Source organism: Equus caballus, chromosome 10 (assembly GCF_041296265.1).
Source record: "Equus caballus isolate H_3958 breed thoroughbred chromosome 10, TB-T2T, whole genome shotgun sequence".
In the NCBI taxonomy this organism is placed as follows: domain Eukaryota; kingdom Metazoa; phylum Chordata; class Mammalia; order Perissodactyla; family Equidae; genus Equus; species Equus caballus.
The window spans coordinates 84539381-84552652 of NC_091693.1; the positions used below are offsets into that span (position 1 = coordinate 84539381).

The following is a 13272-nucleotide window of genomic DNA, read 5'->3' on the forward strand; positions in this document are numbered from 1 at the left end:
TTACTAAGTAACAGTATATGACTAGGGCACATCAAATTTGGGTGATTTGGTTATTTGCTTATCTCTAGTTGATTTTTAAAAACGACATTGTCCCTGTAATAGTTTGTGTGTCGTGAGCGTGTACGTGGGTACATATACTTCAATACGTAAGCATGCACGTGCTCTCTCTCATATCAATATAGATGAGATTTGTACATATCATTTATACCATATATCAATCCAATGCTTATATCTAAATAGGTTTTAACTTATTTGCTTTGATACTAGAAAAGGTAGAAAGTTCTAGATCGGACCAGGGGAAACAATGAAACAAATTTGCCTCCTGTTTCCTGACACTGACACAAAGAAATAATGGGAAGGTCAAGAGCCTTTCTTACTGTCAGTTAGGAGGACATCTCCCTCGATTTTGGGTCACGCACCTGTATTTCTTTATGAGGGCACTTACCACAGTACAGACACATAAGTGCACGCTCTTCCACCAGCCCCGTTCACAGGAAACCTGCTGATGCTTATGTGGGATCTATGCACACACATGGCGGCATATCTACAATCATTCTGAGGAATGTTTCACACGTACACACATTAAGTCTTTTAAAAAATATTTCAAGAGGGCAAAAATCTGCGATCCTCCACCACAGTACAATCCTACTACAGAACACTAAATTTCTCAGTCGAGAAAATAGAACAAATTTCTAAATAGTTCCATTTTGAAATTAATATTTTCCATTTTTCTGTTACCCTTAAGGTTAGACATCTTTATGCTTATTTCAAATCTTTAAAGAATCAATGTCTGAACACCTAAAATCTGGTCATTATTTAGACACACAGGTTCACATTTACATAAGAACGACGACATACGTCTCCAGAAAATAATCGCACGTGAAGGAGAAGCACAGATATGTGTGTGTGCGCACGTGTGTGTAGTTGCAAGCAAGAGCAAGCTGACTGGATCTCTCTTCGTGGACCAAGAGGGCAAAAAAAAGCCTAAATTCCACCAATCCACAAATTACCACAGATCTAATAACCTTTGTCAGATGATCTGTTTCCCAAGTGAACATAAACATTCCTGGATACACCAAGTCAGAAATGGCTTATAATGATCTGAACAAGATTGGTGGGCCAGTCCCGGGGCCAAGCGGTTAAGTTTGCGCGCTCTGCTTTGGTGGCCCAGGGTTTCACTGGCTCAGATCCTGGGTGCAGACCTAGCGCCGCTCATCAAGCCATGCTGTGGCGGTGTCCCACATAGCACAACCAGAAGGACATACACCTAGGATATACAACTATGTACTAGGGGACTTTGAGGAAAAGAAGGAAAAAAGAAAAGATTGGTGCTGTGTGTCCTAAATAATCCTGGGTATGTCTCCCCCCTACAATTACTGGGTCACTAACGTGACTGCACTCTCTGTCTCAATCTAAGAAGCAACACGGCAAGTTATGTTGTTGAAGCACAGTTATAAGGTGGAGATACAGGAAGCTAGTCAAAGTCAGAAACACGCCAACAACTAGGAGAAGACGGAACGAAAACAGAAACAGACTAAGTAAAGCAAGGACTCAAACAGTCCGAGTCCAGAGCTTCTGTACCTGCGGAGACTCATATGTGATGGTTTTGGTCTCAGTTTGGACAATAGGGACTTCCTTGGTGGAGATTTCTGTCCTTTGGGAGGCGTCAGAAATTGTTACCATCTCTGTTTTTACCACTGGTGGCTGAGGTGGAAAGGAAGGGAAAAATAAATTCTAGAGGTAATGACGTACCGGTGCTTAATGGAGCCTTCAAAACTCATCATAAGAAATATATTCAAACACACACACTTGCACAAAAGAAAAGAGTAAAAGTAAATAATCTAAAATAAAAGACATAAAAGAGAAACACTTTCCTTCAAACATCATATATATATGTGTGTGTGTGTGTATATGAAGAACAAGCTAACATAATGGCTCTCTAAATTATGGTACACTTCAAATTACGACAGTCCCAAATTACTTACATGGCAAGCCTGGTGTACCGTGATATACAAACTTTAGCTTTGGGCAAGTAATGATATAACTGAAAACAAAACAGAATGAACTATGGACGTTACTGCAGTTTACAGACTCCAGGGCTGTGTGAAGGCACACTGCCTTTTAGTGGCACACCAGCTGGTTCAGCTAAGATGTGCTCTTTTCTCCTTGAAGCCTTTTCTGCCCTCTTGACAAGGAGATTCCATTTTCAGAAAGAACATCTTCAAGTATGATTGTTCTCAATTATCCTTGTCTAAAACTTGCAGTGTTTCTTCTGTATTACAGAAGTTAAAATGATACATCTAGAATGACTCCATCATCATTAGATTGCTTTGAACAATTTAAAACATTAAAGAAATGATTCACAGCCTGTTAACATTGTAGTCTGCTGGGCATGTGTGTTTAACACAACACCAGCCTGTAACACTACCAAAATACTACAGTACTTTCTTTGAAGGAAAATTCCCAAGTGTAATTATTTAAAGAGAAACAATCATATATTAAACGCAGAAAATAATAGTTCAAAGTGTTCAAAGACTCTCAAAATGTCTTCTCTGAAGTGAAACAAAGTTTAAAAGTAACAATAAAACTCCGTTTAATTATTTCAAGACAAAGTCATTTCAAGATTTTCTACCCCATCAAAAAGAGTAAATATGGACAATCCCTACAATGTGGGCACTTAATTTTAGAATCAAGAAAGATTCTCATGGAAATAAACCCTCCCTCAGCATAACTTTAACTCCCAATTCAGAGACACTGCACCCGGTGGCCAAAACTTAATCTAAGAGGAGCACGGAAAGTCCCTTCCTGAAGAGAAAAAGGGAAAGACTCATATCTAACACAGATAACCCAAAAACATAAAATCAACTTGCAAATAATCCAGAATTGACAACAGGACAGAACGAGAAGAGAAGGGGTCCTCCTATTCAACAGTCTAGCCTCCGGCTGCCTAGGAGAGAAAAGTCTTAACAAACCATAGCATCCCTGAGGTCTGAGAACCAAAATCACAGTGGTAGTCTAGAAACACTGTTTTTATCACTGCCCAATGCTGGATTCACAGCCTGCTACCATTTCTAAAAATCTTAAATTGAACAGAGAATGAGCCAAAAAGTCAAACCCAGTCACGACAACAGCAGCACACACTCACGCTGATCATTTTCAATAAAACATATGCAATTTTCTAATTAAACCAACGAAAAAGGCATTTAGTACGAGGAAGCAGCGCAACTAAAGACAAACAGTTGAAAACATCTGAAACATGCAAAGAAAAATTTGAATGTGAAACGAGAAGGAAAAACCCGATGCGGTTGTGGCAGGAAAGTTTACTCTATCAGGTGACCCAACTGCATAAACCGGATCCAGATCCATAAACCGAGCCGGCAGAACGTCTACACAGCAGTGTTCCCCCTTCCTCCCATGAGAGAGAAAAATCAGCATCTTGCAAAAAAGCTGGAGGAGAGTCGGGAGGACAGAAGGAGAAAGGCAGGTGTTCTCCACCCGAGAAAGAGCTCTAGCGTGCAGCTCCCGCTTGGGACTCTCATTTACCTCGGAACAACAAATAATTTGTGGCAAAACATCAATGTCAACATGAGACACCTCTCCGTTAACTGCATGACGCTGGTCCTCTGCTTCTTCGCTCACGGCTTGCTCAATGGCACCTTCGTTTAGGCTCTTCTCTGCAGGGATCTTGGGGGCAACTACATGCTCCTGGGTCACTGTTTCTACCGAGCTTAGACCGGCCCCCGCCGGGCCTGCACTGGCCGCCGGCACCGGGGCCTCCCTCTCTACTACCTTGGCGGCTCGGCCGGGTTCTTCCTCCACCTCTTCTTCATCCTCCTCCTGCTCCTCCCTGATGGTGCCCTCGGTCACACGGTGGTGGGGCCGGTACTCTCCCACATCCTCCTCCTCGCTCTCACTGCTGCTGCTGCTCTCAGAAGACAGGGAGGTGGAGTCTTTCTGCGTCAGAGGCTCCACCTTACGCCTCTCCCCAGGACCACTCCCAGGTGAGCTCTCTTTACCGTTCACTTCTTCTGGGATTACTCTTTCGTCTTTGTCTTTCCCAACCTCTGCCTGCTGCTTCTCCTCCACTACATTCAGAGTCTCATGTGAACTCTGCACAGAAAAAGATGGATGAGGGAAAATAAAAATATATGAATAAATAAAAACGACGGAAAGCAGAATGAACTGATGGTAGGTTCGTGTCATGGAGAAAAACAAAGATGATTATGATGGCTGACTGGAAGGGAAGCGGGGAGAACGTGAGGGGATCAGAAATGTCGGGCAATGGTGTGAACATGGAAAAGGGGAGAACCTTAACAGCATCACTGGCTCCAGTGCAAGGCCCTTCGGACTCGGGAGCACGTTTCTGCGAAACAAAAAGCAACCGAGGACACAAAATCAATAAAGTTTTACCTCAACACCCACCGAAACAAACATCTGACACTGCAAAGACAGAACAGCAAGAATCAACGTCTACAATAACCTTTGCTCAAGGGCACATGAAGGACAGTCCAGACGAATGCAAAAAGCTTACAAAAGGAAACAAAAACACAAAAACAGCCAGCGCCCTCCCAAAGAAATGAAACACTTTATTAGAGTGCCACCTATAAGCTCTACTGTTAGAGTTGAAGAGGTAGGGGAAAAATGGGATTATACCAGAGCTCACTTAGTATTTTAAAGTTTAAATTGCAAAACTTTTAAAACCTATTCAATGAACAGGTTTGATTGTAATCAGACTCCAAAACTTGGCCTGAAACCGACTCCTAAATGAACAGAGCATTAATGAAATTTCATTTTTTGCTGGCTCATTTAAAAAACAGCTTTAATTGGCAAAATTATAGTTGGTCTCAGATAGCTATTAACATAAAAAATGTCGTTTCAGAAATGGTTATTACCATCCCAAACTGTGTTAGAGATTAGCAAAAGGGATACTGTCACATGACGGGGATATCAGTGATGGCTCTGGTGTTTTCTCTTAGAATTCGCTCCTCCAGTAGCATCTTTGGAAACTGAGAGGAACCCAGTTTGTCGTGTGAGATGCTGATCCCTGGCCCCTGCAGACAGCTGGTCCTGGGAGTAAACTGACTAGTTGAGCAGTTGAGTACCTCACCGTCCAATAAACACCTGTCAACCGGATGCATCGTTCATATAAATGACTATGCTTTGGCATTGACAGCCGGGGTAGAAACATCCTTACAAAGCGGTTTGGTTTTAAAGCTTAACAGTTTTCCTTAAACTTATTAAAAAGGCTACTTTACAATGACACAAGCGAAGCCTGGCCAACTTTTTGACATTCAGGTGGCATCAGAGCCTGTGATCTAACTTCAAAACAACCCAGCTCGACAGAGTAGCCGCCTGATGCAAGACGGGCCCTCCATGCTGAATGGAGCTGGCATGGGGCCTCTGAACCCCCCGGCAAAAGAAGACACAAACTGGGTTGGAGCTGTTTCCTATGACAGAGAGCAGGATTGCTTGTTTATCTGCCCCAGCGACGAGGACAGTCATGAGCAAAGGGTCCTAGAGGGCATGCTTCTTGGTGGTGCCTATCAACGCAGACTCACACCCTCTCTGATCTGTGCTGTTATTCTCAGATGCACAGTAGGGGCACGTGTTCATTGCTCAAAATTAATACCATGTAAATCATGTTATTCACAGAACAAGAAAGCCACCTTTCCGGTTTTATTGAAAACCCAGATGTTTCAGATACTTAAACTGGAAAACGGAATCTATTTTGATAAATAAGTAACATTTAACGGAACTTTTATAAACTTGTTTATAAATAAAGATATCCAGTGATCAGAACACTTCTAAAGCAGGCATTTCGTTATTATGGCAGGTCAGTGAATTATTCTTATTACTTAACCTCAAATGGCCACATGGGTTCTGCCCAAGTTCAGGAAATCTCTCAGGGTCATTCCAAAAAATGAAAATAATTATTTCATTGAGTATGGCAGGCACTTCAAATTTTTCCACATAAGCAGAACTTTTAAAATAACAAGCTATCGGAAGATGCCTGAAAGACCTCTAGACTTTGAAAATTTTTTTGCAAAACATACTTCTTCATACTTCAACATACTCCAACCAAGCTTCTCGTTGGTTGAGGGCTTCCCTGCACATAACAGTTCAGAATCTGGGCCTCAGTGGTTTAAATGACTCTCTGAATTTGGGCAGGTTTTTTGAAAGGGGACCCAAAGAATCAGGAGAAACATCCAATCTGTACGTTTTTCTCATATCCAAGTTCAGTCATTATTTCTTGAATGTTTCTCCCGGTAAGTTAATTTCACCAATGAAAGCACTGGAGAGAAGGGTTCTTAAATATTCAAAAAATAAGAATCACTCTCGTATGTGGCTTTTAAAAACAGGGGAAACAAAGTAAAATGCACCTCAGGCGACTGTGAGGAGGGCGAGGAAGCAAGCCTTTCAGAAGGGGCACTAGAGTTCACAACAGCGCCCTCTGCTGTCCGAGTGGTGGCTGGGGTGAAGGTGGCTCTCACGCCATCAGAAAAGCCCTTTTCACTAAACAAAATTGATGTTATCTCCTCTTCTAGGCTCTGGAGAGGTCAGAAAAGGAAGAGCAAAGAATTAGCAATAAGGCAGAACAGACAGCAGTGACCTATTGAGAAAAAGGAAGGGTTACACGAGAAAGAATCTCAGAACAGCATAAGTTTGAAAGGAAGGCGAGGGTTCTGGAGGATTCTGTGGCAGGCGTGTGTGACGGTTGGCCTGAATGCCAGCTTTCCGCCCTGCTGGAGAATCCTGGACAGCTCTAACCTACGGACTCAAACTGCTTGATTATCACTGAAGCTTTGTCATAAACTGAGCACGACCGACCGCCTACCTATCAAACACCCTCGTGCCTTCCTGAGGGCGCTCCTCGCATGAGCCTCCTGCACTTGCACTTTCAGTGGCCTCCACACTCGTGATACTAATGCCCGTGTTAGAGCTCAGGGCACTCAACCCTCCTGCCTCCAGCGCCCTTCCTTTCCCAGGAGCTCTGGGCTTTGCCAAGTGGGTCATCTCTCTGACATCCACTTAACAGTCCACATTTCGTGTAGGGCCTCCCCTAAGTGTTCTCATCCCTTCTCACACCACTTCAGCTGTACAACCAGCACCCTGACAGCAACCTTCAGACGCGCTAAATATGCCACGGAGGGAAGAATAGTACTTTTCTCCCCCCAATATGAAACAGGTAAAGAAAACAATTCTAAATAGGAAGACAAACCCAGAGGGGAAAACTCAGTGAGCAAGCTGAAAACCAGGTGTTCCTGAAAAACTATTAAGGCAAATTTAACCTTCACATCTCTGGGCCTTAAACGAGGTCCCTAACCTGCCCGAGGGCATGACAGGAAAGCTGGGGACTGTCCCAGGGACCTGGATGCCAAGAGTAGAGTCATCAGGAAGCTCCCCTCATGTCAGAAGTGTGCAGGAATACTTCCTAAGAACCCCGACTGCTCAGGGATCTTAAACAGACAAATAATGAGTGAGAGATGACATTTCTGGGATTTTCCCTGGGACAGTACGCTGAGAGCAAGGAGCAGGGACAAGGTGGGTGAGGTAGGTAAGCACTTGCAATATTCAGGAGAGAAAAAAAGCTGTGGACTAATCAGCTTAATTACCATCTCCATCATTAGACACACCATCCCTAGCGGTCGGGTGGGTGGAGGAGGTGTCCTTCCTGGTAAGAGATCCCTGGGGAGTTTAAGTAAGTGCCATGCATTGGATTATTCAATAAAATATTTTCAAAAGTACCTTAAAATTGTATTCTATGTAATCTCCATGAGACTCATGAGAGGATATTTCATACAAGTTTAAGAACGTCATAAATATCACAATCCGTAAGAGGATGTAGAAGACAGTTATTTAAGACTAAATGATTTGATTTCCAATTTCTTCTCTACTCTCAAAATCATTCATATTCAAACTGAAGCTGTTTTGAAAGTTCAACATATTTATTTTTAAAGAAACTCTTACTTATTTTTAATCTATAAAACCCTCATATAGAAATTTAGAAAATGTGGTCAAATTATACTCGTGCATAGTTTTTTATCTTACATTTCATTAAAAATCACAATTTAAAGATAATCAAGAAGCCCTGTAGGGGCCGGCCCAGTGGCACAGAGGTTAAGTTTGTACGTTCCGCTTCTCAGCGGTCCGGGGTTCGCCGGTTCGGATCTGGGGTGCGGAAATGGCACTTCTTGGCACGCCATGATGTCATAGGCATCCCACATATAAAGTAGAGGAAGATGGGCACGGATGTTAGCTCAGGGCCAGACTTCCTCAGCAAAAATAGGAGGATTGGCAGCAGTTAGCTCAGGGCTAATTTTCCTCAAAAAAAAAAAAGAAACCCTGTAAAATCAGTAGCAAAAAAAAGACAGAAATTTGAAAGATATTCTGTTAAAAGTCAAAACACTCCAGTAGACTTAACTGCTCACATGCTTTCAACTTAGTGATATGTTAATGGGGGGAGTCGGGGAGAGATACAACATAAGTGATCAATAAAGGTTTGCTGGGTGAATGGATGAATGGCTGATTGCAGTGACAAGAATCCATATGTACATCAAATAAGTAAATATTTTCCTGCAGGGGCTGGAGAGGAAAAGAACAAGAAAAAAAAACAGTAACTTCAAGGGCAGACAAACCATTTTGGACCTTAACAGTGGGTCAATTCCAGGTTTAAATTTCACCTAACATTTTAATGTAACTTCTATAACCATGAACGAATGAACAGGTTTTATTGTATACGGTTTATATTATACAGTCCTAAGCCATGACATCCAGAAAAATGATAATTTTAAACATCCTCACTGAAATTCCAAAGTTTCCTACTGACAAAAAGTCTAAGTACATCAATTTAAATTGATCAAATGATGCCATTTGTCTTGATTTCAGAGGATAAATTTTCAAAACTACTAGTATTCCAAGCATATGATATTACAGTCATGATTTTACACACTGAGTCTGACTGGCTTTGGATTTCAGGCTAACCTTTCAAGTATATAAACATGCCACTTGGTGTGGCTTTATGACACTATCTTTCTCCTTTGCAGCGTTTTGGAAATATTTCATCTCAACTAGACCTCAAATTCCTTTAGGGGAAGGCTTTGGCTTCCATTAATTGCCTCCTCCCCAACCCCACTGTATGTTCCAATGAATAACACTCTCTACTGATTAACAAAATCAGACTTTGTGGAAGGGAAACACTTTTTCCTTATTTCTGATCTCTGCTCTCATTCATACACACCAATGGGATCTCTGTCAGACCCATGGGATTATGTCTCTGAGCAGCTTAAAGCTCTCCAATGGCTTCCCATCTCTCTATAATACAATTCCAAACCGTTAATGTGGTCTTTAAGATGCTGACAGCATCTGGGGTCTGACCTCTGATTTTCCTAAGCCCTTGTCATTTGGTGTTTCGGTTCCTTAAACTGGTTCCTGTCTTAGGGCTGCTGCATCTGCTCTTCCTCATACATGGAAAGATCTTCACACGTCTGCCTCCTCAGCATTAAGGTCTCAACTCAACTGCCATCTCTTCCTGATCACAGTGGCAGAGCACCGCCTTCCCAATCACCTCCTAACACAACACTGTATTTCATCTTCTAACGCTTACTTCTTAGTACCCCAAATTGTCTAATTACTAATTTACATGTCTGCCATCTCCTCCACTAGACTCTAGGCACTCCAGTTCCAGCAAGTAAAGGTTGACCAGCTGGCTAAGCGAAATCAGTAGAAACAGAAGAACGAGAAGGTAAAAGCAATGGAGAGCTGGCTTCCTTAGTAATGCCAGGGACTTCATACACGCAGGAGCACAGAGAGAGATCTGATGGGCTGCTAGGGCACACCAAAATCTTCTATCCCATTAAAAATCTCAAAAATGAAAATGCAAAAGCTTTCCAAATGAAATTAGTAAACCAGTAACCTAAATCACACGTAACTTGTTATTTTAACTCCACCATGGTTCGTCTAAGTGTCGCATAAACAGTGCATTTTCACATGAAATCATGGTTTCCTGTCAGCCACAAACATCAAAATTGGGGGCCATTTATCACCTAAATCAGTTGATATGTCCGCATTTCAAATTGTGGATTTTCAAATAAAGTACTTCTGCAGTATGGTGCTTCTCACCTAATGATCCTACGTTTCTATATATGGAGACAACTTTTTAAACACTCAAACAATTATTTCAAAAAAATTTTAGGTTGATACATAAGAAAAAAGGAAAAATCTTCTGGCTGTGGACAGAAATAAAAGAAAAAGGGAACAAGCAAGAATAGACCCAAGGATTCAAGGTGAACACCTTGTCTGCCTCCTGGGCTGTTTCTTCGACTGTCCGTGTTGCCACCATCTGATGCTTCTCCTTCGTGGATAAAATATCCTTGAAAAGATGGTCTCCTTTTCTCTATTGTTTCAAACAATAGACATAATCAACAAATAAGACAAGCACGTCACATCTATAGCAGCACAAACATGAAACGACGGCGTGGGTCAGCAGGACAGACCAGATGAAGCAGGACAGAGAGGGAGGCGAATGTCTGAACACGTCATCGACACCGCTTCTACAGAAAACACCACACTCTAGGGTCAGGTGCCGAAATATGGACATTAGTATCTTCAGAAAATCTGAAAACAAGAATTTAAGTGGTATACAGCTTGCCATGGTGTTTTAAATCTTAACATTGTCAAAAGTTGTTTCTTCAGTTCAACATCTATCTTTTGCTCATCTTTTCTAAAAAAGCTATTTCCTTTTCACTGTCACAAACTTAAGAAAATTAAAGAACTAACACTTTGCTTTTTAAGAAAAGGTGACTAAAAATAGCATGAGACTCTTGGAATCAAATGCCTACAACTGGGTAGCATGCAAGCCAGACTAGATGATGAACTGAGGGAGAAGAGAGGGGCATAAGGAAGAGAAAAGGATGAAACTGTACGATCACACCTTTATACACTTTCAAAAACTGCGGACGAAGTAATGTATGCTCACTATCTCCTCAAGCAGGATCAACGAGCCCACAGAAGCTCTTGGGTGACAATAGGAGAGACTTTGGAGCGTCAGAAAAGAACAGACGTAGATGGAACTGAATGGAGAAACAGTCTGAGAATACACTCTAAAGGCAATACTTATATTGGTGGCGGGGAGAAATAAACCATGGAAAGAAAAAGAATGAGTTTGGAAAGATGTTATGGTTGAAAATGTTTTTCAAGCATGAGTCTACATTTCATTACTACAAACTTTCAGTATTTAGTTGCACGATATAACATTTTGCACATTTTCAACAGGGCTCATCAGTCTTCAAAGCTACGTTTAACTCCTTATCTGCACTGTAATTATCTTAAACCATCCTAAATATGGTCTATATTCCTGCATCCTTTTAATCATTAATTACTATGTAAATTCTTTATTTCAGAAGTCAATAAATGAAAAAGTTTATTAAATACAATATAATGTCAATTTCTAGGTCACCCTATATAACAATTCATTGCTACTAACTTACTTGTGCAAAATAGTGAAATTATTCTGAAACTATTTCAAAAGTATTTTGAAACTCAATTTACCTTAGAACTAGATCAACATATATTACCTTGTTAATAAATATTTAGTATTTAAAAATTGTTAGCAATGACATTAAAAAAAACCCTGAAATGGGAACATGTTCTAACTTCCTGAGAATTGACATAATAGATTAGCAACCTGAGTTTTACTGAAGAGCTGGATCAGACATACAGCCAACAAAGAGCTAGTGACATACCCCTTGTGTCTGTAGGGACAGAGGTGTGATACGTCGTTTTTCCCATTCATTGGGGCGCGGCTCAGGTGTGGATTCCATAAAATTGCGCTTGAGTTCACTAATGCTAGCCTGATGTCTCAGAATGTCCTCCTGGGCCTTATCCAGGTCCTAGCAATATGTAACGTAATAAAGGGGGAAATCCAAAAGGAAAAAACCCAGTAGGACAAAAATAAAAAATAAAACCAAAAAATAAGACACAGCAAACGTATGATTCAAAAAACACAGTAAAGCAAGAAAAATGCCAAGTCTCAAAAGCCATGTTATCACCTATGAATACGAGTTCATCAAAATTTGAAAATGAAGCCAATGTGCAATTTTTTTATGATTCACATTTTAAAGGGTTCTAATTTCTTCTGTTGAGAATTTTTTAAGGAATAACTATTTACATTATTAGAAGGAAGCCATGGAACTAATACTCAAAACGGCTAATAACCCTTCTTTCTAATAGTTGGATTTGAAATGCAGCCTATGACTTTGTTCCTGCAAATTGACCTTTCTGATTAGGGCTACTTGCTTTCTGTGAACACAGTACATCAAGCAAAAATAGAGAAAGGGGGATGCAGAAGCACTTTTGGCCTGACAGGAAAGCCAATCCAGGATCATCCAAAAAAACAAAGGGAAAAAAAAGGGAAAACAAGGATGGACTTTTTTCAAGAAATTTCAGCGGTGGATTTTAACCCTTAAGGAATAAAAATGCCAGTTTCCAGAGGCTGCGTCTGTTTGGCCTCTCTGTAAAATAAGTGAACCTCATGCTGGTTTCCGGTACTCGCCGAGCACAAACGTGGAGCCCAGCCACCCCACACACCAAATGGTCCTTACACAGACAAAGACGCAAGGAAAACTACCAGGTCCATTTTCACTGGAGTAGGCCTTGACAAATGGTATCTGTGGGAATTTTTAAGTTGGGCCTGATAAATAGTAATTCTGGGAATAAAAGGTAATTATTGTTCAGGAAATGGTTTTAACTAAATTTTAAATGTTTTCCTACATTCCAAAAATCATGGGGCCACGTGTGGATCACAGCCTTCATCCCACTCCCAGAGGGACAGGTCATGCATCTGAAAAAATTAGATATTCCATATTCATGCACAAGCATAGTAGCTCATCGAGGAGCTTCTATAGCCATTTGCAAAAACTCACGAAAATCTAAAAATCTTTGCATGGCATGGAAAAACGACTGTGGCTTGAGATCAGGCACATTTCTTGCATTTCTTCAAAGCAATGTTATGTATTACACTTTAGAGCATTTTAGTAAGTTATGCAAAAATACATTTCCAACAGTTATCAAAGCTGCCAAAAGCAACCAAACAGATTAGTCAGATTACTGAGCATTGCAGTTCTCCACCGAATACACTGCCACGCACCACCCTAAAATAAGAAGGAAAAAAAACTGTTCTCGTGTGACACGGGGAATAGATTTTACATTCCTAATTGGGTGACTAGGCTTTCTTTTTATTTTTTCTACTTTCTCTCTTTCATTTATTTTTTCTTT

General features: G+C 41.0%; 1 protein-coding gene across 50 annotated transcripts in view; it reads right to left on the reverse strand.

The window, feature by feature from the left end:
- Window positions 1-13272, reverse strand: part of EPB41L2 (erythrocyte membrane protein band 4.1 like 2) — a 204421-nt gene that overhangs the window by 24473 nt on the left and 166676 nt on the right. For 12 of the 50 annotated variants that reach the window (XM_023651062.2, XM_070223811.1, XM_023651069.2 and 9 more), the window contains 6 exons: window positions 11742-11888; window positions 10292-10393; window positions 6381-6548; window positions 4310-4363; window positions 3544-4110; window positions 1582-1704 (listed from right to left, as the gene is read on the reverse strand). The exons of 2 other annotated variants lie outside the window; for them this stretch is intronic. In XM_023651062.2, coding sequence (XP_023506830.1) covers window positions 1582-1704; window positions 3544-4110; window positions 4310-4363; window positions 6381-6548; window positions 10292-10393; window positions 11742-11888 — 1161 coding nt within the window. The remainder of the gene's footprint in view (window positions 1-1581; window positions 1705-3543; window positions 4111-4309; window positions 4364-6380; window positions 6549-10291; window positions 10394-11741; window positions 11889-13272) is intronic. 36 more of the 50 variants (XM_023651076.2, XM_070223821.1, XM_070223819.1 and 33 more) reach the window with 10 other exon arrangements.